The 26,129-nt window shown below is 38.9% G+C and overlaps 1 protein-coding gene across 1 annotated transcript in view; it reads right to left on the reverse strand.

Moving 5' to 3' along the window:
* Positions 1 to 1,516: 1,516 nt before the first annotated feature.
* LOC122920031 (mucin-2-like) overlaps positions 1,517 to 26,129 on the reverse strand; it is a 113,039-nt gene continuing 88,426 nt past the window's right edge. The window contains 22 exon segments of the mRNA XM_044269241.1: positions 1,517 to 1,849; positions 2,721 to 2,844; positions 3,278 to 3,317; positions 4,386 to 4,514; positions 5,600 to 5,695; positions 5,799 to 5,918; positions 7,973 to 8,013; positions 9,175 to 9,279; positions 9,395 to 9,572; positions 10,074 to 10,105; positions 10,381 to 10,493; positions 11,345 to 11,414; positions 11,527 to 11,702; positions 11,804 to 12,008; positions 13,412 to 13,595; positions 14,319 to 14,566; positions 14,727 to 14,901; positions 16,501 to 16,741; positions 16,931 to 17,027; positions 19,273 to 19,413; positions 23,567 to 23,635; positions 24,171 to 24,806. Of these exon segments, the coding sequence (XP_044125176.1) occupies positions 1,612 to 1,849; positions 2,721 to 2,844; positions 3,278 to 3,317; positions 4,386 to 4,514; positions 5,600 to 5,695; positions 5,799 to 5,918; positions 7,973 to 8,013; positions 9,175 to 9,279; positions 9,395 to 9,572; positions 10,074 to 10,105; positions 10,381 to 10,493; positions 11,345 to 11,414; positions 11,527 to 11,702; positions 11,804 to 12,008; positions 13,412 to 13,595; positions 14,319 to 14,566; positions 14,727 to 14,901; positions 16,501 to 16,741; positions 16,931 to 17,027; positions 19,273 to 19,413; positions 23,567 to 23,635; positions 24,171 to 24,806 (3,458 nt within the window). The 3' untranslated portion in view covers positions 1,517 to 1,611.

The following is a 26,129-nucleotide window of genomic DNA, read 5'->3' on the forward strand; positions in this document are numbered from 1 at the left end:
GAGTTGACTGCCCTGACTGAAATTGAATTACATGAACTCTGCTTGTCCTGGCCTCAACTTGTCCTTGAGGTCAGGTTTTGCCTGACCCCTCAGTGTTTTGCACTAGTGTATCTTGACTCTATAGGTCAGCAGTCTACAGTCATAGGCAGGTAACATTATCAAGCTGGTGGCATAGCTACATCGCCACTATTCACAGTGGTTCAAAGGTGATGTTCATCATCTATGTAGCATGAGGCTTCTTCCAGGCTCTTTTATTCTCAGTTCCAAGTACAGACTGCTTCCTCTATGCTTGTTTCTAGACAAGTTTCTGCCCCCCTCTGCCCCACAACAGAATGCAGCTTTTACCGCACCATATCCCTCTCATCTGCCATGACAAGCAGACTCCTTAAGCCACTGAAATGCTGTCACTCAGCTGGTAGCCTCTCACCACTTGGTTACCACTGATTGTGTCTGGTTATGAAGCTTGGGTTTGTGGCAAAGTCATAAGCTGTGGCTGATCTGCTCTGCTGTTCTGTGCTGGGCCTGCAACCTCTGGGGGGTTCATCAGCAGACAGCAACTCTCTGTCCTGGCTTTCTCTCATGTCCAAGACCTTCTTTGTTACGATCACATTGCATCTGTGACTGCACTCCATGGTCATCCTAATCACAGTCACCATCTCATTGTCCCCAACTTGAGAACTCTCCTCCTCCTGCTTCCTAGCCTGCATTCCTATGCAGAAAGCAGTGTACAATCCATTGGTAGGGCACCATCACCATCTAGTGACCAGATTTCACTATTATAACTCATTTACGCTAGCTTTTCCTGGCTGCTGACACTTCTTCCTTCATCAGGGCTGAGTTCGAGCAGCAGAACCACCTGCATCTCCATATGTACATATGATGTTTCTCCTATGACCAAAATTATGGACCACTTCATCCTGTATTTGATAGTAGAGCAACATGCTCAGTAGTTTTTGTGTTCTCTTCCTTCTCTCAGTGGTATTACAGAGTGATTTCATAGAGAAACTCAGACACCTTTTGTTCATTGGTTCCCCAAATCCATAGTAATGTATAGCTATATTTCTGTCTAGACAATGGAGAAGTTAATTGCAGTTCATTACATACTATAATTTATGAGTGAAATTGCTGAGGGTGTGTGTGTGTGTGTGTGTGTGAGGGGATATTTTCTTTGCCCGGCAGGAAGACAGGAGAACAGAGGATTAGCTACTGGGGGAGACAGGGTCAGCAGGAGCAGACTGGAATGCACTCCTGGGAAATGCAGGGGCTTTATCTGTCATGTGACCGGCTGCTTCAGATTAGTGATCAAACTAGTTAAAAAGGGTAGCAAACTACACCTGAAAGCAGTCTTTTTGTATTGATAACAATATTGGTTTGCATTTCCTTTACATTGCTGACAACCCATTTAACCTTGATTATACAACTTCATATTGTACTAGCTGAAATTTACGTTTTAATAGAAAAAGAGAAGAAGATAATATGATATAAGTGCTTTTATTTCAAGGCAGGAAAACAAATCCAGCATGCTAAAAAAACAAAAAAAATTACATTAATTATGTGACAAATATTTAGTTGTTAATAGCGTTCTTCATTGCAAATGGAAATGGGCTCTTCTTAATGCAAATTAAGACCTCTTCTTCTTACAGAGCGTCTCACACGGACAGGAGTCTGATCTGCACTCGTTTTCTCGTGTCCACAGTCTGTATTCATGCAGTCACATTTCTCCACATCAATGTACTCATGGTCTACCTCACTGCCATCAGAACATTGGAGCTTGACGTGCTTCTGGCTGGTCTGCACCTCCTGGCAGCAGGTACATTTATGTGACATGGCTTTGGCTTGCGCAGAGTACCTAGAGTATAGAAACGGTATTAATTTATCAGTCTTTATCATTATAATATATATATTTTTTTATGTATTACTCTAAGGTAATGTAATAAAGTTTGCATGAGAAAAAAGTAATAAAATTCTTAGGTGACTTTAATCACCACTTAGGGAAGCTCAGGGGTTTTCGTCATACTGTTCAATGATAGAGTTTAACCCCTTAAAGGGGTTGTCCATCATTAACATGTTTTTTTAAATACCAAACCCACACTACCAAACCTGTAAAGCATACTTTCTTGCTTTCGACTGCTTGGTTCCTGCTCCATGGACCTACTGCTGTCTTCACTGTGCTTCTAAACTTCTAGCATGGACAGGGTCACATTCACCGCTGTAGCCAATAACTGACCTCATCACTCACCCACTCAACCCAACTTCTTTTGTTGGAAAGTGTGCAGCTGTTACATCATAAATATGGCCCTCATTTTGAACACCATATTTCACAATTTATTTACACCAGACAACTTAAAGCTCTATGTCTCCTGCTTCTCTTCACACTTTGCATGACAAAAAAAAAGCTGCCTGCAACCACCACTAGATGGAGCTCAGTGAATGGAAATGTATACAGTTACCATTGACATTAATGTTGCACTGAGCTGTTCCTAGTTGTGGCTGCAGTGGACCTATGTCGGGAACAAATGTAGCTCAGCCAGGTCACCCATCTTATCTGGCCCCATAGCAGTCTGCCTCCATGGTGAATACACCACTGCTCTAAACAGGCCATTGGAAAATCAAAAGTTGATAAAATGGTTCACTAGAATATTGAACATATTATTCATATACATTAATATCACAAATAAATTTATATCCATTGTGAACTAATATTTTGTAGTATTACTTACAATGAATAGGTTCCACATGTTCCATCACAACGAGCCATCCTCACTCTATTTTCTGACCGGCAGTTGTTGTAGACGAGATAGTCATAGCTTGTTTGCAGGTGACAGCCAGAAGTTTTTTCAATACCTGCCAAGTAAATTATATTTTGTTGTATTTACTTTGATACAATAGCAAGATAATTACAGAACAAGATAAGAATTCAAAGGGGTGATCCCATCTCGACCATTCACGGCCAAAATGGGAACGACCAGAGTAAGTAGTTCTAGAAACATCCGAGCCTGCTGTACTCCGCTGAGTCCATAACTCCCATAGCAATGAATGGGACCTATGCAAACAGTGGATTATATGAGATTAGAAAAAAGGCTTCTTAGGTTGCATCTGGTATTGCAGCTTGAATGTGTCTGAGGAGCTGTACCAGAAAGAGTCTTTGGACAAGAGTTTCTTGAAGAGAGAAGCCATTTTGATTTTTGCATCAAAATATAGTCCCTTTACAAAGGTTTTACTGTACCAATAAAAATAAAACACTGCTGTAAATTCTATACATATGTTCTATACTTACATATCTTACAGCAGCCATTAGGTAAAAGCTGAATGGTGTCCTGCAAAAATATATAAACACATTTACAGTCTGTTCAAAAATATATATTTAGGAAAAAATAAAAACATCCCAGAAAAGATGAAGGCTGTAAAATTTGGAGTTAGGGACAAATATATTATTACAAGTAGGATATTTTATGTCAAGCGGTATTGCGCAAATGTTGGCATCAGACTATTGGAAGTAATAAGGAGGTGGAGGGGAAATTGTTTAGCAACTTCCAGTACAGTATCTTTCGGGTGAATTAATTTCCAACTTTTAAATATGGGTTAATTTTGAGTGAAGCACTGGTGTAATTACATTGGTCCCTTGAGTTACATTATTAATTGGTTCCAGGATGACCATTGTACCGTATGTTGAAACCATTGTATCATGAGTCCAAATCTCCATGGAAAACTAGTGATTGGTTCTGGAGCCCAAAGGGTGGGGTGTAAGACATAAACGGGATCTGAACATGGTGCATGTGCTGAAAACAGATAGTAGAGGCTGAAGCATGGAGGCTAGTGGTTTATTTCAGTGATGGTTTATATCAGTTAAATTGAGTCTTACGACTGTTAGTGATGAGCGGCAGGGGCAATATTCGAATTCGCAATATTTCGTGAATATATGGTAGAATATTCGTCATATAATGTAAAAATTGCGTAAGATTATTTTTGTGATTTTGAAAAATCTTTAATGTAAAAATCGCTTAATGCGAAGCAGGTCAAAAACAAATATATAGCACTATAGAATATAGTGCTATATATACATTTTTTAGAATATTCAGTATTTTTTTCCATCTGAAGTTTTGATTCCTCCCTGCTTAAGTTGCTTGTGGGCCAATGGCTCATTGGCCCACGAACAAGAAGCAGGGAGGAATCATGTTTTCAGATGGAAAGAAAATTCCAAATATTCGACATAACGAATATATGGCACTATATTCAAAATATTAGCGAATTCTCAAAGTTGCGATATTCGCGATAAATATTCGTAATTCGAATATTTGCACGCAACACTAACGACTGTATCTTAAACCAATATGTTCTGGCAAAATGTGTTCAATAGGTAGGATGCTTGCATTTATATTACTCACAGGTTCACATAGATCCTCATTAAAAAGAGGGCATGAGATTTCTGAGACGGATGTGATGAATTGTTTCCTTAACACGACACAGCTGTACACGGTGCAGTTGTCATTTTCAGCATATAGAGTTGTATCAGGCTGTAGAAGACAACAGTAAAGAAAGTCAAGGTTGTAAAAATGTTAGCAAGTTCTTAAAGATATTTCCAGTGCTTCCCATTATAGGTACAGTGTATACAGGAAGGCAACCGATGCATGTTCAGCCTAATTTTTATACTTGAATATTGTCATTTCCCTAAGGCATCTACCAAGGTGTTGTCCTACCATAAGAACTGGAGGAGGGCTTTTATCAAGACTATCAAGTCCTGATTCCCCCTTTCTCAGCCAGATGTATGCACATTAGGGGTTTACATTGATCTTGATACTGCCCTGCATGTCAGGTGAGATTCTCAGCAAACTAACCCTGGGGGTAAATTCTAGATCTGTCTGCATGTTCCCACGTTTTTTACTTTTAAAAGACGCAGCCCAGTCTTTGGTCATAGCCTTTGGGATAATTTGCTGCAGTTTTTTTGAGAAGTGAATACTTGGCTTAGGAATATATGAAAATACTTTTCTAGGCTATATTCGCCAAGAAGTACCCTATAAGTTCTATATTAATACTATAGATTGACTGATCATTAGTTCTCCCAAATCTCCCAATGTCAATATTTCTGGACCAATGAGGCTGCTCCCATTAAAGGGATCTTCCATTTTCAAAAAAGAAAATGACCAAGAGGGAAATATTGTATTTAATTATGAAAAAAAAAAATGCAGATTCTGGTAAATCCTCTATAGTTTCAGCACTGTTGCCCTGGTGCCCACCATCACTGCAGTAATGTCAGCATATTAACAACATGTGACCACTGCAGCCAATCATTGGCGTCAGCAGTTGAAAATGACTATGTGTGTACAGCTCCTATAAGTTTCTTTCATCTGTCACATACTTAATTAACTCACTGCCTAGGGGAAAGGATGAATGGAGTATCAATATAGGATCGGACTACACAGGGTCTGTTTGTAGTCTGTTACCATGGGAACACGTAGATCTACATAGAAGCTGTATACACTTTGCAAGACTAGTTGCAGCATTACTTCTTTTTCATTTTAGATGCTTTAGAATAATAGGATGGACATGGTTTTTAAATATTACCAATGTAATCAATAGAAAAAGTGATGTATGAACATACCTTCATGAGTTTGTAACTGCCGCCATAGTTTATAACGCAATGGGTTTGTTCACAGACTCCACAACAGTCGTTTGTGTTCGGTCTCAGCTCAAAGCCCTGTGATTAAAAGTTGAGAAGAAAACCATATATGACATATATATATATATATATATATATACCATATTACTTATATATCATTACTTATATAGACTGTACTTACGATCGGGCACTCTACGTTACAAGGTACATGGGTGCATTTTATCTCTAGTCCCGTTGGGCTATGGTCATCCTCTGCACACACACAGCTCTGGCATTTGTCGGAAAACACTGGTGCTCCAGGCTGCAGAGATACAAGGTCACAGCATGCTCAGAAGGACAGTGAGAAGCATTGTACAAATAGTTAAAGCATCAATATTAGCTAAATAAGAGAAATGTCAAAAAAATTCATTAAGTTTAGCATTGCAATATACATTTTGGATTGCATAACCGGGGTGGTCATAGTGTGTCACAAACACTACAGAACTCGCCTAATAGATATTACGGTAGTTATAAACTCACACTAAGTTTCTGTGGATCTCTGACTATAGAGAATGGCCTTGATGCATTGTAACGACTACATGTTCCTGTCAAGGTGGCCATACACCTTCAATAGCTGTTGGCCAAATGCTCATTTCACCGACAGCTATCTCTCACGACCTCCCCAATTACACTTGGTTCAGGAGAAAAGTGGTTATGTAAATGGAGATAGAGGAGGAAGCCTGTGGAAAGATACCCAGGCAGTAGATTAACTCTAGTCGGGACAAAAGGATGAGGTGTTAAAATTCAACATGCTTGATCCAGATGATGTTCGTAGAGATTCCCCATTTACATTAGATTGGCATAAAGTCCTACCAAAAATGGTAGGTTCAGCAGACAATACTGTTATGTTTATAGAGGTTTTTAGCTGATTATAAAGCAGTGCAAGACCACGGAAGAGCAAAGTTGGACACTGCTGTGTCTGGGGCACAGCAGTGACTATTTTATGGATACTGCTATGTGGCTGGCTCAATATATGGTTAATTCTGTTTAATGGGCACAATTCTGCATGGATGCTAGTACTTTGCTGATCTATGTACAATATATGGCCTGTATATACTAAAATGTGGAATGTGGATAGGTAGTGCCACTTCATAGGCACTGTGATACCTAATTAGTTTAAGGTATGTTTTCCAGAGTTTGGCTAGTATTATAGTGCATTTAAAGTTCTATACTTGTAGTTCTTGAACAGCAATTTTGTCTTTAGTGCATGGCCCAAAAGGCAGGGAGCTGGCCATCCATATTACATGTAATAGCTTGGCACGTAGTTGCTAGTGATGAGCGGCAGGGGCTATATTCAAATTCGCGACATTTCACAAATATTTGGGAAAATATTTGTCATATATTCGCGAAATCAGGATAATTTTTTTGATTGCAAAAAATCGGCAATGTGATATTCTCATAATGCGCACAAAATACAGGCGTGGGTCACTTTTTCTACATTTTCCAAGCTGCTACAAGTTTCCTGAGACCGGAGAAAATGGTTGGCACAGCAGAACATTAAAAACGGTTTTATATGCAGATAGAGTGCTCCAATATATTCGCGATTGTGCTAATCGCCACTAATGATGCGAACATTTTAGCGGGTCTGCATTTATGTATGGACAGCACTACCTAACACACTGCACTGCAACAACTACACTATATCGGGATATAACCTACACAGACTATCTGTATTATATATATATATAAGCTATCTAACTATCTAATGTAATGTAATGAGTGGAAAGCACAGAGCACAGCAATGACACTGCTCTCTCTTTAGAAAATGGCTGCTGGGGAGGTTCTTATATAGTAAGGGGTAGGCAGCTTTCCTATTGGTTGCTAGGGATATTACTAAGCTCAGACAAAGACATTGCAGCCTTCTCATTGTCCCACAAGCAAGAAGGGATGGTACTGATTTAAAAAAAATCTAGACTATATTCGAAATTATGAAAATATATCACTATAGTCTAAATATTAGCGAATTCTCAAAGTGCTGATATTCGCGATTAATATTCGCAATTCGAATATTCGCGTCCAACACTAGTAATTGCAGCATTGAATAATTGTCTGCTGTGCCTAAACCCATTTGGTTATGTGGTGCAGAGAGAGTTCCCTTGATTTGCCTCCAAATGTTCAACTATTATCTGCATGAGAACCTGTTTCCAGGAGTTTAATTCCCCTACAGCACCAGTACAGGGTTAGTGACAGCAATACAATGGTGCTTCCTGAGATCTATGATGTTGTAGTCACTCTGATTAATTGATTTAATGTCAATAAACTATCCCAGATAGTGGAAAAGAATATGGAGTTCCTTAAGCCTATAGAACAACTTACCAAATATTCAGCGTTTCCATGCACACAGACATTCTTACGAACTGCAAGACAGCAAAACAGATATAAGTTGTTTTAACTAGCATACAACTGGTTAAAATGTTTGAGGTAACTGGGAAATGTATTGTCATTTATAACTAATGAAAGTTGGCGATCGGCTACCAATACAATGTGACCAAGTTGACTAGTGTCTTATCCTGTATGATTTGACATTTTTTTTGCCTAATTTTTTCTTTATTTGCTTGAAGAAGCCATCTTACATAAAAAAAAAAAAAAGAGAGAAATCTCTCAATGTTAAAGGGTGATAAAACCTACTGTATGTTAAAAGAAAATTGAGTGCGCAAGCGCTCTGGCCTTTCAACATTCATGGCTCTGCTCGGTTTTCGAATGAGTATGGATGCCATGTACTTTTTATAAATCTGAATTCCTCTCCCTTAATAAGCCTAGTAGAGCCAATGAAAACCAAAGAGACGGAGAGCTTTGAGCAGTTGGCGGTGCAGGTAAAAATTAGCAGCCAATTTTTTTCCACTGCATGTTAATGGATTGTGGAAACCCCATTTACTTGCATGGGAGGCAGTTTGAGTATGGAATTTCAGCATGGGAATCTTTAAACCTAGCCTCATACATATTTAAAATATACATAACAATTTTATTTATAAAAGCAGAAAGCTAAAACTAAGGTAAATCAAAAAGATTATAAAAATGTATATATTATCTAATTATTTGTCCATTGAGTCTTCTTTTGCAACAACAAAAAACATCACTAGCATTAAGATAGCCTTAGCAAAAAAAAAAAAATTAAGATCTTAAAGAGATTTTCTGGTACTAGCAATTGAATAGATCCCAGATCAACATTCTATATAACTACCAGTAACCCTATTGATGACATATTAGATTGGTGGGAGTCGAAACAAGAAGGAGCCATGACGTGCCAGCACTAGCACAGCCCCATGCACTGTGTAGTGGCACAGAACTGTTCTGCAAGCTCTGTCCCATTGAAGAGTCACACTCATACCAATCTAATATTGATGACTTACCCTAAAAAATTCCTCATTAGGTTCTGGAAAGCCCATTTAAGTCCTGAGCAGTTTAGAATATTGTACTGATTTAGGTCAATGGCAGCAAAATTAATTACATCATCAAATAGAAAATAATGAAAAAAGGATCTCCCAGGGCCCATGGAAAATCTGATATTAAGCACATACCGCATGTGTAGACAGGACAGCAATGTCCATCTGGAATGCTTCCAACCACTTCATAGCCAAGCTTACAGTTGGGGGATTTCGTTGAGCATAATTTAGTGTCACATTCTAAATGGAGGAAAGAATATCATAATTAGCCTTATGTCAGCACATACTGTCTACATGTTCATTCACATCAGAACTCTTTATGTAGTGTAACTATGAAGGAGACACCAGTACTTACTGCACACGGTCTCATTACAGCAGCTATCAGTGGGACTGATCTGGATCTCTGGATAGAAACCTTCCAGATTACAGGTCACTTGATTCATTTCTTTACATTTATGTTCTTGACAAGTGATTCCAATACCACCTTCTCGGCAAATGCAGTCCTGGCAGTTATGCTGGAACTGTTCCCCAAACTGTAAGGACACAATATTAATAAAAATTTAACAAAATCTAAATTTAAAATGCAAAAACATGGTATGCTTTCGAGTAGCATACATAATACAGCACCCATCGGTCTTCACTGGTCTCTTCTTCCTGGTCCCTCTTGAACAACAGGAAATGACCTCAGCCTAGTGATTGGCTGAGTGTTCTTTCTTGAGTACTGCATCTAGAGGGACCTCAAAGTAGAAACCAGCTGAAGTGTCAGAATGAAAATGACAAATATCAGTAAGTATCACTTTTTAAATGCCCTTTATTTCTGAGTCTTTAAAAAAAATGTTAGTGGCTGACAACCCCTTTGATAGTCTTCCTTCTTTGACTTCTTTGAAGTTGTCAATTTCTACTTATCTCAGACAGCAATACAAAGATTTCTGGCCCAGCTGCTTGTAATGTGATGTACATTTACAGCCATGGCCTGGTCAACATTTTATAGAGAATGGCTAAAAGGTTGAAAGGATGCCAGAAGAATGACTTACTTGTCGTGGTATGTTGTCCGTTCCAACACATCCTGAAAGAACAGAACAATACAAGTGAGATGCCGTGGTTCACTTAACTAATGCTTCAATATTTGCCCCTTATTTTTCGTCTTCTAGCTTGTACCATGTTATAGTCGACTGAGAAATCCTGAAACCAATATTTCCCAGGTAAGCTGCTTAACCACCTACGATTTTCATTCCCCTCATTACCCCGAGGTAATGAATATGTAACACCGCTTCATAATATACAATAGATATGTTATGTATATTTCTACTAACAGGTGAATAACATCCTACTCATTCTTACCACAAGTTTCCACGCAAATGTCCACTGCTTGACTAAAGAGTATTGTACCCGGTGGGCAGAAACATCCTTCAACAGTGCGATTATTTGCTGCAATCTGAGCATTTTCTTTTGGACTGAAAGATAACAGTCATAGTTTAGATGTTTGCATAGATATGTGATGTTATCCCCATCTAGTGGTGACTGTAGGCATTAATACTTATTTTTTATAGGGGAGTTTATTAAGACATTAATTATACCAGTGTTATAAAAAAAAAAAAAATATGAAAAAAAAGCCAACTTTATTAACAGGCATCGACCTGTTAGTAAACATGGCATATCTTCTGGTAGTCCATCAGCCAGAAAAGCAAATCCTCACCAGCTATGAGCTGACATAGATTTTAGAAACATAGAAACATAGAATGTGTCGGCAGATAAGAACCATTTGGCCCATCTAGTTTGCACTATGGTTTACTCCAGTTTCTGGTAACAGTAAATCTCTCAAGCCACTGGAGGCCACGTCACCCCTCTTAATAAACCCCATCCAATTGGTGGTTAGACCAGAATAAAAACATTTTTAAAAGTTTCAAATTTTGTACCAAATTTTTAGACTAATTTAACAAGAAAACTGAAATTACTCCAAACTACTGGCTTTCATAATTTTCTGTCTGGTGCATGGACAGTAGGAAATCTGAAAAAACTTAATAAATTTGGCACTTCTCATGATAGCACAGGGCAAATAAAGACTTGCATTCTTAATAAATCTTAATAAATCGCCCCCTATGTGTATGTAGGTGTTTTGGAGCTCTGCATCAGAAAACGTGATAAAACAGATTCTATGAAATATAAAAAAATACATGAGCACAACATCTTTGACTTAAGGTTAATAAACTATAACTCGGGCTGATTTTTAGCATACACTGCGCAAAATAATTGTCACGAAATTGGGTGTAGTTTATGTGGCCTAAAATTCCCATTTAACACTTACGTGGTTTCACATGTTTGTGATAAAACTGGACCACAGGCTTTGTAGACTTTGGATGATGGGCAAGATAATGCTGAAATAAATGAAATCCAATAGTTTATTCCAGTATGTAACTAATAAAAAATAAAAAAGTAGCTTAGTTTTTTTTTTTTGGGGGTGAAATGCACTGCTACAAAGTAACTTACGACATTCTGGGGCTCGAGATCTCCAGTCAACGCAAACACCTTGATCTCCACAGATGAAAGCATATTGTTGCAAACTGGTACATTCAATGTTGGAATTTGGAACATGGCAGCTATCAAACTGGCAAGCTTTGTAAAAGTCATTGGGTGACAGGGTCTTGTGGCATTCCTTGAATGGTCTTTTCATTGCAAATACAAAAAGAATAAAACATTATTTGGGGCAAGTAAAAAAAATATATAATTCCAACTAATATGTGAAAAAAAGCTATAAAATGCTTACGCTTCCAAAAGGAGGTCGCATAGAGGTGACGGTTTGCAGGGGGTTGGACGCACTGTGACTTTGGGGGGTACTGTCGGTCTTAAGTGACTACATTCTGGTTTCCTTGGATCTGATACAACCCAGGCATCAGCCATAATTTCACAGTTCGATATAATAGTACCATTAGGCAACCTGCAGTCATCCGTTTTGTTGTTGGTGCAAGTACCTATAAAGGATGAATTTCTATTATTTCTAGAATTCATGATATTCCTAGTAATTGTTTTTTTTCCATACAGATCAGAATATTAGAGTTTACAGTAAATTGTTAATGTGTACCTAAACTTTTATTTTATATTTAATAATTCAACAGTTTGAATGGTAACAGGAAACTGTGCAATGTATTTTATTAAAGGAAAGTATCTACTTCTGGATTTGTTTAGTTGTTTCTGCATACTATGCTGCCTAACATAGCTGTTTTATGTGATAGAATATGCAGCATATTTTTGCTATGTGAGCACATCCTCATGGATTTCACCATGAAAAGCATTCTGCAGATTGCTATGTACTATGATACTGGAAACTGCAGAAGGCAAACAGTGAAAACAATTTAACTGGACCCTATTGCAAAAATGTTTTTCAACCTAAACTGCATACATTAAAGTAATAAAAAGTCCAAAGGTGTCCATGACCTTTAATAACTGTGGAGAAGTGTTACCTTTGATTACCATATATCATAGATAAACATGTAAAAATACAGTATCATTCAAAACTGACTTCCAGTAGTGCAAATTTTGTATTAAGTGCAGTGTGTACTGTGTGTTTCATGTGGTTGCATGCACAAGGCATTACTGACTGCAAACATTTAGAAGGCGACATGATGGGATTTTGTGAAACTGTAGGAATCTCAAAAGTGCATTTAGTAAGTGTCTCTAATGACACAAATAATATGACCTCCAAAATGTAACTTAATATATTATAAGGGTATTTTAAGTACTGATTGGTTCTGTCCCTTTAATTCTGTTCCCTTTTATTATTACCATTCTGTGTAATGATGTTCCTTGTAAATGTAGTACCCATCCCCCATTGTGCTGATAACAACACATTCCTAAGTGATCTGATGGGAAAAACTGTGGTCTGCTCTAACAATTAATTGGGATTCCACCATGAACTTCATCCTAGGTAGGATATAAGTATTGATTTGCCCTATCTCTTGTACACCCTGGGGTGTCAGTCATGTGTTATAACTTGGTAGACAGACATGTGTTATAGCATGATTGACTGGATCCCTACCCCATATTTAGGCTAGTGATGTTTCTAAACTTTTTTTTATTCTTTATGTAATTTGTTTGTGTTATTGTTTATTTAATCACACTTAGTAAATATATTTATTCACTTAGCCTGCGTAAATTTATTAATTCTTAAATCTTTTGAATTCACGTTACGTTACACTTGTCCAAATGTTACCTTGTTCACAGCAATTAAGCGGTGGATATGCAAAAGTCAACATTATGTATGTTCATGGAATGTATCCAAGCAGAACAAGCAAAGGTTCAATATTTTAAATTATAGCAGTAAAGGAGGGAAATTGACATAAATTATGCATTATAATACCTCATAAGAAAAACTTACCGCACTGCCCTTGTGTGTTATGTCCAAAAAGTCTATATGGCAATTTAACCGAGAAAGACAAACCATTGTATGTGATATTGGTCTCCAATTCTGGTATTTCCACAACATAATTAATGCCAGATTTATACACTTTAACTCCATATTTCTTATAAGGTAATCCAACTATTTCATCATTTATGAGAACCTGTAGACAAATTACACAACAATAAAGCAACCAATGTATAAAAGTCTAAAATAGCCAAGGAAATCAAAGGGAACCTGTCACCATGAAAATGTGAATTAATCTACATGCAGCATGCCATAGAGCAGGAGGAGCTGAGCAGACTGATATGGAGTTTAGTAACATTTGTTTCTGTATCATTTGTATTTTTTTTTTCATTTAAATTCCTGCTTGTTCTGTGCTTTGAAGTCAAGAAGGGGGTCCTATCAGTGATTGACAGCTATCTCTGTATACATAGTCATAGAGGGAAGGCTATCAATCACTAATAGAACCACCTCCTTGACTCCGAAGTTCAGAATGAGCAGAGATATAAATGTATACATTGCAAGTTTTACTGAATCTTTTCCCATAAAACAATATAACAATCTGCCCAGCTTCTGCTCTGTCACATGCTGCCTGCAGCTCATACTCCATGTTCTACATGACAGGTTCCCTTTAAGCATTTGTGTTTTAGAGGATCTCTTGCAGGAAATCCCCTTATATCAGTACGGGTGGCTGACATTCAAATAACCAACTCCTCACATTAGCTGTTTAAGGTGGCAAACTGGTAAAGCAGCATCTTAACATTTTTGGCCAGTAATTACTAAACATTGTTTATGGATGTCTTTATCTTCTAGTTTATGGAACCATACAACAGTAGGGCTGGCCGTCTCATGATCTGTTATACATATGTTTGATCCATCCTACCTGTAAGCTTATTGGTATCAAGCTTTTTGCTTTAATGCGTATTATCTGCGATTCATGCTGGACAATGATATCACGAGGGCAAGAGACTCGGTCTTGTGCTCCGCAATCATAGTTATCAATGTATACTCCAAAGTTGTCAATCTTCTTTTCAATTTCCTCCACTAAGGTATAGGTGCAGTTGCCTTGGAAACTATAATAGGTCCCATCAAATGTGATATAATGGGGGTCTCCCCAGCCATTGCACACACCTAAATAAGAAAATTAAGGATAGGATTTACAGCAGTTATCAACATTTAGATTTTTTAGCATGTTATATATATACACTTTTACAGTTAGTTTCAGGGACCCTATCTCTAACCTAACATTATGCTTTTGACACATTTTATAATTCAGAGCAGAAACACTCACAATCACACTCCCAGTGCCAGCAGCAGAGGTCTTCATCTGGTACAGCTATGGGTTGAAGACCATTAGCACATGTGATCTTAGGTGGTGGTTCACACTTGAGTTCAATGATCTCTACTGTGTTGTTTTCCAGACACCTAGCCATAGTGCAGTTACACAGCATCCAGGTTTCATTATGCTGGAAAGACAAAACATAAATGTAAGTGATAAATATAATTCAAATGAGTTTTCATGATAATTATTCATGATAATTCATGCCCCAGAAGTATGTCTATTACTAGACATTCCAAGAGAGTAGGCAAGTATTGTCTAGAACAATAATAGAAAGGAGCACTGTATTAATCTTTTAGAACACTGAAATTAATGAGCAGCTTTCAAGGAGTCTAGAGAGGGAAACTAGCAAATAGACATCCACCAATTAGTAGAATGACTCATACTAATATGAAAGCAGCACAGAATGGTCGAAATATGAGGTGCTTGCCACAAGAACCTTGGAGCTATGATGCTCCAATTAGAGTTCTTTTCAAGGTATGAGAAGAATGAAGTAGCAACAGTGCTAAGAAACTGTGGTGCCACTTTGTCTCCCATCAGCTCCACTTGGCTTTTCCATTTGGTTGCATGGTCTCTCATTGACTATAAAGGGCTAAACATGCCTCACCCAACCTCTGATGAACCATCATCTAACAGAGGGGCTTGATGCATTTCTAACTCCCCTGCCACTTTATTTCATAAATTCACAGTAGTTGGTCCTTCACGATTCAGACATTGATGGAAATTCCTACATATATACCATCAATGCCTTTAAAACGTACCTGTCATTTCAAATACGTTTTCACAATAAGCTGCTATAGGCGTGCAAATGACTGATAACACTATATCTGACCATCGCATGACCTGACATTTTCCCCTGCATGCTGCACCTCTAATGCTCAATTGTCAGAGCTGGTGGGTGGAAAATAGCTGTAATGATGTCTACCCATAGACTACACATATAGATAAGATATTCTTGCACAGTACTGAGCTGAATTGATGTGAATAAAGCACTTAGTGTGAAATGTCACATTTATTATTAGAGGCTGAATCATGTCTCCCTCTCTTTGTTTTTAAATGATGTTTACTGCTTTGCCTACTATCCTTTCCATAGACTTCTATGGGACAATGTTTTCTAATCTTTCAGTGAGCAGGCAGCCCATTTTAGTTTTAACAAAATGCATCTATCACAAATTACAGAGAGAAAGTCAATTTAGAAAATAGGGATGAGTAAGAAAACAGCTGATCAGTCTAGTACAAGGCATTTTCTCTGATCAGCTATATTACAAAGTTTCTCATATTTACACGTAATATTGATTTATGCAGTTGTATAAAAGCACAGTGGCCATTTAAAGTATGTGTTTCATCTTTCATGTTAAGCCTTCTCTCTCCCACTTTCTCTGTTTTCAATAAATAGTTCTTACTTATCATCTAGAATTTACTTTAAACTATTGCCTGAAGAAAAGACGTAGTAAAATACGATTCAATTCATTATTAAGATTGAGGAAATTATATAACGTCCATCCAAACAATTTTATTTAAACATTATCTATCCCTCCATTGGTATTTTGTAAAATAATATTAGAAAAGGGGCCCACTGACTTCATACACAGTTACTGTGAAATAATCGAATGTGACATTTTGTTTCCACTAGAATCTGTGGGACTGTAATGGCCCATCAGCTTCCCTCATGAAAACTAGAGGGAAAATGCATATATACAGTTTTGTACATATGCTTTTTACTTACCTCGCGATATGGGTCAAATGGACAACCAGGTTTTTTACTTGTTGACATGACCATAGATGTTGTAGTTGTGGACTTTGTTGTTGATGTTGTGGTTGGCGTTGTAGTAGAAGTCTGTGTTGGTGTGCTGGTAGTAGTTGTAGTGTTGGTTATGATTTCCGGTGGTATGGTGCTGCTTTGTGGTGGTGTTGAAGGACTTGTGGTGGTGGGCGTTGTAGTAGTAGTCTGTGTTGGTGTGCTGGTGGTAGTTGTAGTGTTGGTTATGATTTCCGGTGGTATGGTGCTGCTTTGTGGTGGTGTTGAAGGACTTGTGGTGGTGGGCGTTGTAGTAGTAGTCTCTGTTGGTGTGCTGGTGGTAGTTGTAGTGCTAGTTATGATTTCCGGTGTTGTGGTGCTGCTTTGTGGTGGTGTTGAAGGACTTGTGGTTGTGGATGAGTTGCAATTCCAGTGATTAACTCGTAGCACGCATTCTTTAGTGCAAATGACTTCGTAACAAGTTTCATTTATAAAACCAGTAGTTATTGTTTGATCTGTAAATTAAAAAAAATGTTTACATAATTATTGGAAATGGAACATTTCAGTATTTTTTGTACCTACAAAATGAAACATTTTCTTTTTTTAACAGTTCATAGTTACTGGGGTTGCCTGCCTTTGCCTATGCCGTTCATTTCAAAGTTAATAGTCCAAATTTTATATGGAGAAAATTGGACATGGCACCTGAAGAGTGAGTGAAGCAGGTCTGTGAAAGTGGTTCTACAGCCGGGGCTATATGGTGACTAAATATGGAGATTAAATTTATATGGTTAGGCATTTTAGGAAGATGCAATATTTCTCATGGGGTATATTTCAAACTGCATAATTTGCTCATGAATTATAGACATTATATAGTCCCAGTCTTATGGCTCGTATATAGCGGCACAGTCTCCATTTACTGGCTCCAACAAGAACTATGGGGGAAATGTATCATTCCCCTTACATCTCTTCGTGGCAAATCCACCGGATTTGTGACTTTACAATGCAAGTGTGACTTTTTTAGTCTGCATTTTATGCCACCCTCGCCAAGTGATCCGTGATGTGGGGTGCACACGGCCGGTGCCTGAAAATTGCAGACCCACTGTTTGCAGGCCGCAATATGGGCACAGCCGGGAAATGGCCATGTGCATGACCCCTAACTTTGTTTCTAAGGGAGAGTCCCCTACATACATATAATCACTGCCTAAAGAAACGTTGACTGATGGGATTAAAACACTAAGCTTTATTAAATATATATTAAAAAGGAAATAAGGAGGGACTTATATGTCACATAAAAAATGAAAAGAAAAAAAAACTGTTGCTAATGACCTAAAAACAGCTGCAAATTATAGTAGTACACTTGGTCATACATGCTTTATGGCAGATGAGGGACCAGTGGCTACTCAATATTGTAGACTGCAGCGTAGATACTTTACTGCACGCTGCCCACAAATGCACACAGTGGCTCTAAGCCATATCCTGTCTGCTGTAGCGCCTGTTTGACAGATAGGATGCCAGTAGTCACTGTGTGCTATTGAGCCAAAGAACACCCAATGACGGAGTGTACTGAGCCAGGGGTCGGGGGAGCCAATATCAGCACCAACCCCCATTCCACCTCCACATGCTCAGACACCTCTCCTTCCTACTGGCAAATGCAGCGGCTATGCTATACATGTTGTCCATACAATTCACTAAGTCTGCTGTCCATGATCCTATCTATAGCTCTACACATTTCGCCGTAGGGCACATCAGGAGCTAAGGATCCCTAATCTAAAGATAGATAAACAAACATATTGGTATAGTCTGGCAATTATTGGTAAACTACGAGATTCACCCAATGTTGCCAATGCAAATGTACTGTATTAGCACTCTTAATAATGTACTAGGGTGTAGACTTTAGATTGGATTTCAACAAGCAATTTCTGAGTCAAACACAGGAGTGGATACTACAGAAAAGAGATATAATCGGTATTTCCTGCATACCTTTCCTTCCCTTTGTATCCACTACTGACTTTGGTGGAAAAACCATAAAAGTGCATCAAAAACCACTTGTGTGAATCCAACCTGTAGACTGCAGTAAATCCTGCTTAAACTTCTGTAAGAAGCTAATGCAAATTAAAATATATTTTTATTTTCATGTTGCAGAAAAAATCTGCTGCAAGTTCATCATCTGCACAGATTCTGCAAGATTCGTAAGAATAGGTCATCAATATCTTCAGCACCCTTTAAATATTTTGAGTGTTGGGAAACCAGAGATGTTTAGGTCTATATATGAGAAATAAACTCTGATGGCTAATACATGACTGAAAGGTATATTCCAATTTCAGGCATTGATGGCATATCACTAGGATATGTCATCAATGTCAGATAGGTGCAGGTCCCACCTCCAGGACCCACCCCTATCTCTGGAATGGGACCACCTCTCTATTCACCACTACTGGACTGTCGGAAATAACTTGGCTATTTTCAGAGGTCCCTAGCGGTGAACCGAAGGTGCTACGCATGCACATCTCCTCTCCCTTCACTTCAGGGGCCTTGTTCTGGAGATATAAGTGGGTCCCAGAGGTGGGAGCTACACCTATCTGAAATTGATAGCATATAATAGCGATATGACCTCAATGTCTGACATGGGAAAACCCCTTTAAGATATAGATTTTTTTACTTTGGTAATTGTAATGCTAAGTACTATTTAAATGAAAAACCTGTCAAACCGGTATTGTGATTGGTTTGGTATTAAATACAGAATTTCTGTGAATGACATACCTGGTGGATATGGTGTCCCATGGTACAAGCAGACACATGGTGTGGAAGACATGATGGTCGTCTGAGAAGTGGTGGTGGTTTCTGGAGTTGTAACAGAACTAGTAGAAAAGTTTGTGGTTGTTGGACTAATCGTAGTTGGTTCTGGAAACACATACATTACAATATAATTATTTGAGAAATAGCAACAATAATGCAGTTATTGAGTTGTAAATTCTGCCATTATGTCATCAGTGTGGACAGTATGTGTATAATATTGTCTACATACAGTGGATTATGTTGAGGCATACAGGACAGGATGTTTAGCTCACAGAACATTGCCTAGACAGAACACAATTGCATCCACTTTTCAGCTGAGGGCAGAACTAGTGGCACCAATTTTCTGCAACCGAAAATTGGTGCCACTCAACTGAATGGTGCTTGCTGAAATCTATGTGCTTACCACCAAAATAAATCCCATTGAAATAGATGGAAATGATTTGCTGTGTGTGAAGGCCCCCTTGCAGCTTGTGAAGTTTACCAACAGTGTTCTTATCAATGACAGCAGATAGATATCTTGGGAATTAAAGTACTGTGTGCTATTTATGCAGTGATTAAACTTTATTTGAATGAAACCAGAAAACCACTTTAAAGGGTTTCCTTGGATCACTATGGTGTTTAACGGACATGCTCATGTAGTTGCTTACCTAGTGTACATACATTGTTTCAGTTAGACCCTCCTGACCTGTTTTGACCATGTAAACTTACCCCTCTGTTTCCATCTTGTGTTTTTGCACTTCCTGTTGCATTATCCAACCAAACCCATGATGCACTTCTCCTTCCTTTGCCACAGCTCCAGCACCGCCCCTAACAACATCCAGCTAGTTTATAGCTCCTCCCACCTAGCTAGTTACATAGACACCTCCCTATCAATGCCCCGCCCATGGACATAACTTCACAGGAAATAAGAAAGAGCGGCATGGACAGGGTCATGTGACCACAGCCCACATCAGATGATTTGAGCAATAAAGGTAAAATAAATACATTACAAAATTAGAGCTACCTTCGTAAGTGAGTATTTTAAAGGATGACGATGCAACTAAGAAAACCCCTTTAAGCGTATTTTCATCCTTGTCAGATACATTGTGGATTTTCTGTCACAGATTTTCCTGTGGTAAATCTGCAGAGCTGTATGGTACCAGCAAAGTGGATAAGATTTTAACAAATCTCACCCATGTGATGTGTAAAAAATTCACATTATTAAGTTAACATTCTGTGTGGATTTGAAATATGCTGCTCATTTCCAATGTGGATTTCAGCATTTGGAGTGGAGACTGTGAAATCTGCAGCCATTTCTGCTTCAAAAACATACAGTTTTGTGCCATGGTTTTTGTTGCAATTTTTGCTGTACTTCTGTGTCAAAATTCATGACATCCATGACAAGATGGTTAGTGGTTCATCATCAAGATGTCTGTAATGGATCCGTGTTTGGTCCATGTGTCCGTTTTTTTGCCCTCCATGTGTCATCTGTATTCCATGGACACTGCTAGGCTGAAAATTAATTTCCAGAGCATCTCCTAGCAACCATCTGCAAAAACCACGGTCCAAACATGGATGCCATCCGTGTTGTGTCAGTGGTTTTCACTGACTCATAGACTATAATTGGTGTTAGGGATTCATAATCATGGACAGAAATAGTGTATGCCTCCATGGAGTCACCATGGACCCACAGTTCATGGAAAACCACTGATGTGTGAATACACGCATTAAAGTCAATGGTTACGTGAGTGGTCCGTGGAGACCACAGACAGCGGACATCCATGATTCACTGAAGTCTGAAAGAGTCATCAGTCTGGATGAGCGATGTAAAACCCATCCATTTTCCATTTTCACTACACAAGAATGGAGTCTGTGTGTTGAAAATATTTTCCCCAGACTAAGGGCTAATACACGGTGGGTCCGCAATACATGGGCACCGGTCGTCTTCATCCTGCATCACGGACCCATTCACTTGAATGGGTCAGCAATCTGGTTCTATTTTTCTGCGGTGCGGAAGGTTTACAAACCCATTCAAGTTGAATGGGTCTGGATCCATCTGCGGAATCCACACAGATGTTGCCCGTGTATTGGTAACCGCAAATTGCAGGCCTCATGCACGGAACAGCCGACCAACGACCATGCGCATGAGCCCTTATTCACTTGAATGAACAAGTCTTGCACTTGCACTTGCTGGAGTGCTTGGATTCATTTCTCTGCAAAGACCGACATCCGGCACAGAAAATTGTACTCACTCATTGACGATAATACTCTATGTCAGCGTTCAGTCCACGGACATGAACATTGCTCATCTGAAAAATCTACAAGGCTATAGGGATTTATCAAACTGGTGTAAAGTAGAACTGGCTTAGTTGCCCATAGCAACCAATCGGATTTCACCTTACATTTTTCACAGCTTCTTTGGAAAATGAAAGGTGGAATCTGATTGGTTGCTATGGGCAACTAAGCCAGTTCTACTTTACACCAGTTTGATAAATCTCCCACTATGTTCTCACTTTGGTTATTTGATAAGTATTTCGGGTTGGATTCTGTACCGAAATATGAACACAATTTACATCCAACGCAAGCAGATGGGGTTTTTGGAACCCTATCCAGATGCTCACAGCAAAAATGCACACTAAGGGCTCAGGCACACGACCGTATGTATTTTGCGATCTGCAAAACAAGGGTCTGCAAAAAATGCAGATGACGACCGTATGCATTCAATATTTTGCGGAACGGAACAGCTGGCCTCTAATAGAACAGTCCTATTCTTGTCTGTTATTCGGACAATAATAGGACATGTTTTTTTTTTGTGAAACGGACATGCGGACATACGGAAACGGAATGAACATGGAATAGCTTCTGTTTTTTTTTGCAGACCCATTAAAATGAATGGTTCCGCATACGGTCCACAAAAAAAAATGGAACGGGCACGGAAAGAAAATTAGTTTGTGTGCATGAGCCCTAACTAGTATGTTTATTCTTCTCTTGGATTTTGCTTGCAAAAGCTACAGATGAGACCAGTTGAATGGCAGTGGGGCTAATCCTTGCATGGATCACGAGCACATCTGTGGCAGAAATCCCAAAATTATACTCAGATTCATTATGAAAGAATCACTCTTCCTGCCTCCCCTTGCCCCTCTCATCTGTGACTATAGTTAAGTATATTTAATAGGAACAGGAGGAGGCGAGATACAGCAGATTCAGAACTATTATAAGACCCGTCTCTCCACCTCCTATGTATTAAACACTTGTAAGCTATTTTAAACTCCTTTTTTAAACTCCTTTTAAACTCAACTATGTAGCTCCATACACCCTATTCCTAAAGGGGTATTCCCATCTTGGAAACCGTGGGCATATAGCTAGGATATGCCCCCAATGTCTTATAGGTGTGGTTCCCGCCTCTGGGACTCACACCTATACTTAGAATGGAACTTGTAAAGTCTAGGAGGGTGCATAATGGGATAAATGCATAAATGAATGGGATGTTCACTTACTGAACTCCATTACTCCACTCCCTTCTATGGGGCTGACAGATATAGCCAAGCCATCACTCAGTTATTTTCAGCACTCCCTTAGGAATGAATGGATGGCGGCCGCGCATGCACGGTGCACCCTACGGTACTTTGCGAGCTTCAGTCTAATTTTAGATGCGGGTCCCACCTCTGCCCCCTAGCGATATACCCCCAATGTCTGAGATGGGAATTCCTCTTTAACTGCTTCCTACAATCTCACGCTATTTAGTTGCATTGCCCGGCAGAATAAAACTTCAAATTCACACTACTCCTGATGAGAAAAAAAGGTGTGTACTACACTCCCCAACTCCTACCTGGCAATAGTTTAGCATGGTTATAAGTGCAGATGAAAAAGGGCTCCTGCGGCCTACTGACAGTTTTCTCTATTACTGTGCATAGAAAGAAAGCTATCATTCAGCAGCAGGGGGGTGGGAGCTAGTAGCCCATAAATATCAGGGACTTCAGATCGCACCTACATTATTGAGAGTTTTCCTGGCTTGGCTTACACCTATTAAATTGTGATTTTATGGAAACTACTGGAAGAAAGCAACTGAGTATAATCAGGGCTTCTGTCACTACTTAATGAGAGGGCAGCATAAACCGGGTTCACTTTAATTGGAGACACTTGAGGTTGATGTGGATGTAATGTGCTTTTATGCAGTATTTGAGGTTGTGCTAATCATGATACAATAGTGTGAGAGTGCTGGCAACAGTGGATTAGGAAGCTGAGATTGTTCATGATGTCAGCTCGTTATTATAATTACCGTATAGGGTTTCGTTAGATGGTGTGGACAACGTTGTAAGTGGCGGTGTTCTGATTTCGACGCTATGCGCTGTGTGAGAATAATATTAATATTGTTAAAAACTGTAAGACAGACTTAAAGAAGACAAGAACAACCCTCTCACACTGATTACAAATATAATTCATCATACATAGACCCTTTACAATCCATAAAGTAAAATCTACAGCAAATTTGCTACAAAATCTGTGGATTTTGTCACAAATTCACCACAGATTCAATGGTAAGTCCACAACCTAATTTTTTTTCACTACAAATTATGTCTAGTGTGGACATGCGCTAAAAGTATGTTAAATAGAACTTGTCTGTTATCATTTAACTACATAGTAGGCTTGGTATTATGGCATTTTTTGCGAAAATTGTGAATGCAACCGATATTACACCAGAATTTATTTATTTATTCTTAACACTAATACAGCAAATAACGTTCAATGTACACCACATGACTGATAAAACATTTTTGGTTTAAAACACTATTTGAGTTACCACATTATGGATGGAACAGCTGAAATAAATAGAAAAATATGAAATTAAACAATACGCATTCATCTTTAATAGTTCTACTTACTTGGAGTTCTGGTCGTTGTAGAAGTTGTAGTGGTGGTTGATGGTGATATAGTTGTAATCACAGAGGTGGTGGTTGTTGGTGATGAAGTTGTAGTCTCAGAGGTGGTGGTTGTTGGTGATGAAGTTGTAGTCTCAGAGGTGGTGGTTGTTGGTGATGAAGTTGTAGTCTCAGAGGTGGTGGTTGTTGGTGAAGTAGTTGTAGTCTCAGAGGTGGTGGTCGTTGGTGATGGAGTTCTAGAAGTTGTAGTCTCAGATGTTGTTGGTGATGTAGTTGTTGTAGTTGTAGTAGTTGTATAAGGTGTAGTTGGGCAATAGTCAGGTAAAGGCCGGCAGCAGTACACACTGATCTCATAGTTGTAGCACACTGGCTTGTATCCTATAAGATCTTTGTTGTTACAGATGAGCCCAATGGAGACATCACAGGTCACCATCTGTCCCAACTGGTATAATGGCTTATCTGGGTATTTTGTTGCTCTGCAGGAAATGTTCTCTGGTTTCATATCACCCTCACACACTTCAAATCCAGCATTCTCAATGTTCTCATATGTCTCATAATCTCCTCCATTGGGTTCATATTTAGGAGTACTCACATCAAACCATTGTGACCACTTGCAAACAGGATCACAGTTAGGAGTTGCTAGATAAAACAGAAGTAAAATACATAACATTAACCAAGTAGACTCACTTAATATGAGTTCTAGAGAAAAAATTAGTCTGGGCTGACACAATGCGGCTTCCAGTTGTGGCCGACACACTGCAACCTACAGTTGGTACACATTTTTGGTGGGAATACTTCAACTTCAAAATCCTGTGATCATTGGCAGCTGAGGAAGGGCCTTAAAGTTTAGCATAAAAAGAGTTTTCCGAGATTTTAATACTGATGACCTTTCAGCGTACATTGTATAGCAGCTGTGTCTGGTATAACACTCAGCCCCACTCACTTCTATGTGGCTGAACTGTGTCTAGGCCACATGACAGATGAACATGCAGTCACTGGCTTAGGAAAAGCTGCGAGAAGGCCAGTGCTCACAGGAGCGCCGTTGCCTTCTCAAACAGCTGTTTGGTGGGGACCCTGGTTGTCAGACCCCCACCAATACGATACTGATAACCTATCCAGAAGTTAGGTCATCAGTATTAAAATCATGGAAACCCCATTTTCCTGTGTATAAGCTACTAACAGGGATGAACAAATATCACAGGCCTTCAATCTTGAATTCCTCTTTCCCCTGGTTCTTATGGGGAAGTATTTAGAAAACATTATACTTTTGTTATTTTCAATCCATTTCTACTTTTGTCTTTATATTGGTTTCTGCATGCAATTTCTAAAGCCAATATCAGTAGTGGATTATAAAATGAGAGAAAGTATAAAGAACAGATACGACTTCTCTTCTTTTTAATTCACTCCTGATTTTGGTTTCCAAAACTGCATGCTGAAACCTGACAGTGCGGTCATACTCTCTTAGATACCTTTGTGCAGCATGACAAGGGGGAAAAAAACAAAATGGCCACATGATTTTTCCGCAATTGTGCAGTAGTTTTACCCTCAAAACCACCTGACTATTAACATAACTTTTAATGGGCATGCAGTTTGGTGGGTTAAACTGTGGTATGGCTGTAAAAATCATGTACTCATTATCAATCATTAAACCGCACCCATCAGGAATGGGCATCACATGCTTCTGGCCAACTCTATATGTGCCCGTAACCTCACCACTCCTGCTGATCTAATAAACCAGTAGTATACGTGGAGGAACCACTGGCACTTGCTCTCCCCATTTTACAGGTCACATGGCACCACCAACATGACTTTTTTTCAATGACAGATGAATGCCAAAATAAAGAAAAGAAAGGAGCACTTCATGTGCAGGACTATAAAACAAGGGGAGTAATGCAGGTATGGGTAAACAGTAATACATTAATAGGGTGATGTGCTGCGGGCATGACAGATATACAAGCATGG

Source organism: Bufo gargarizans, chromosome 10, assembly GCF_014858855.1.
Source record: "Bufo gargarizans isolate SCDJY-AF-19 chromosome 10, ASM1485885v1, whole genome shotgun sequence".
NCBI lineage: Eukaryota > Metazoa > Chordata > Amphibia > Anura > Bufonidae > Bufo > Bufo gargarizans.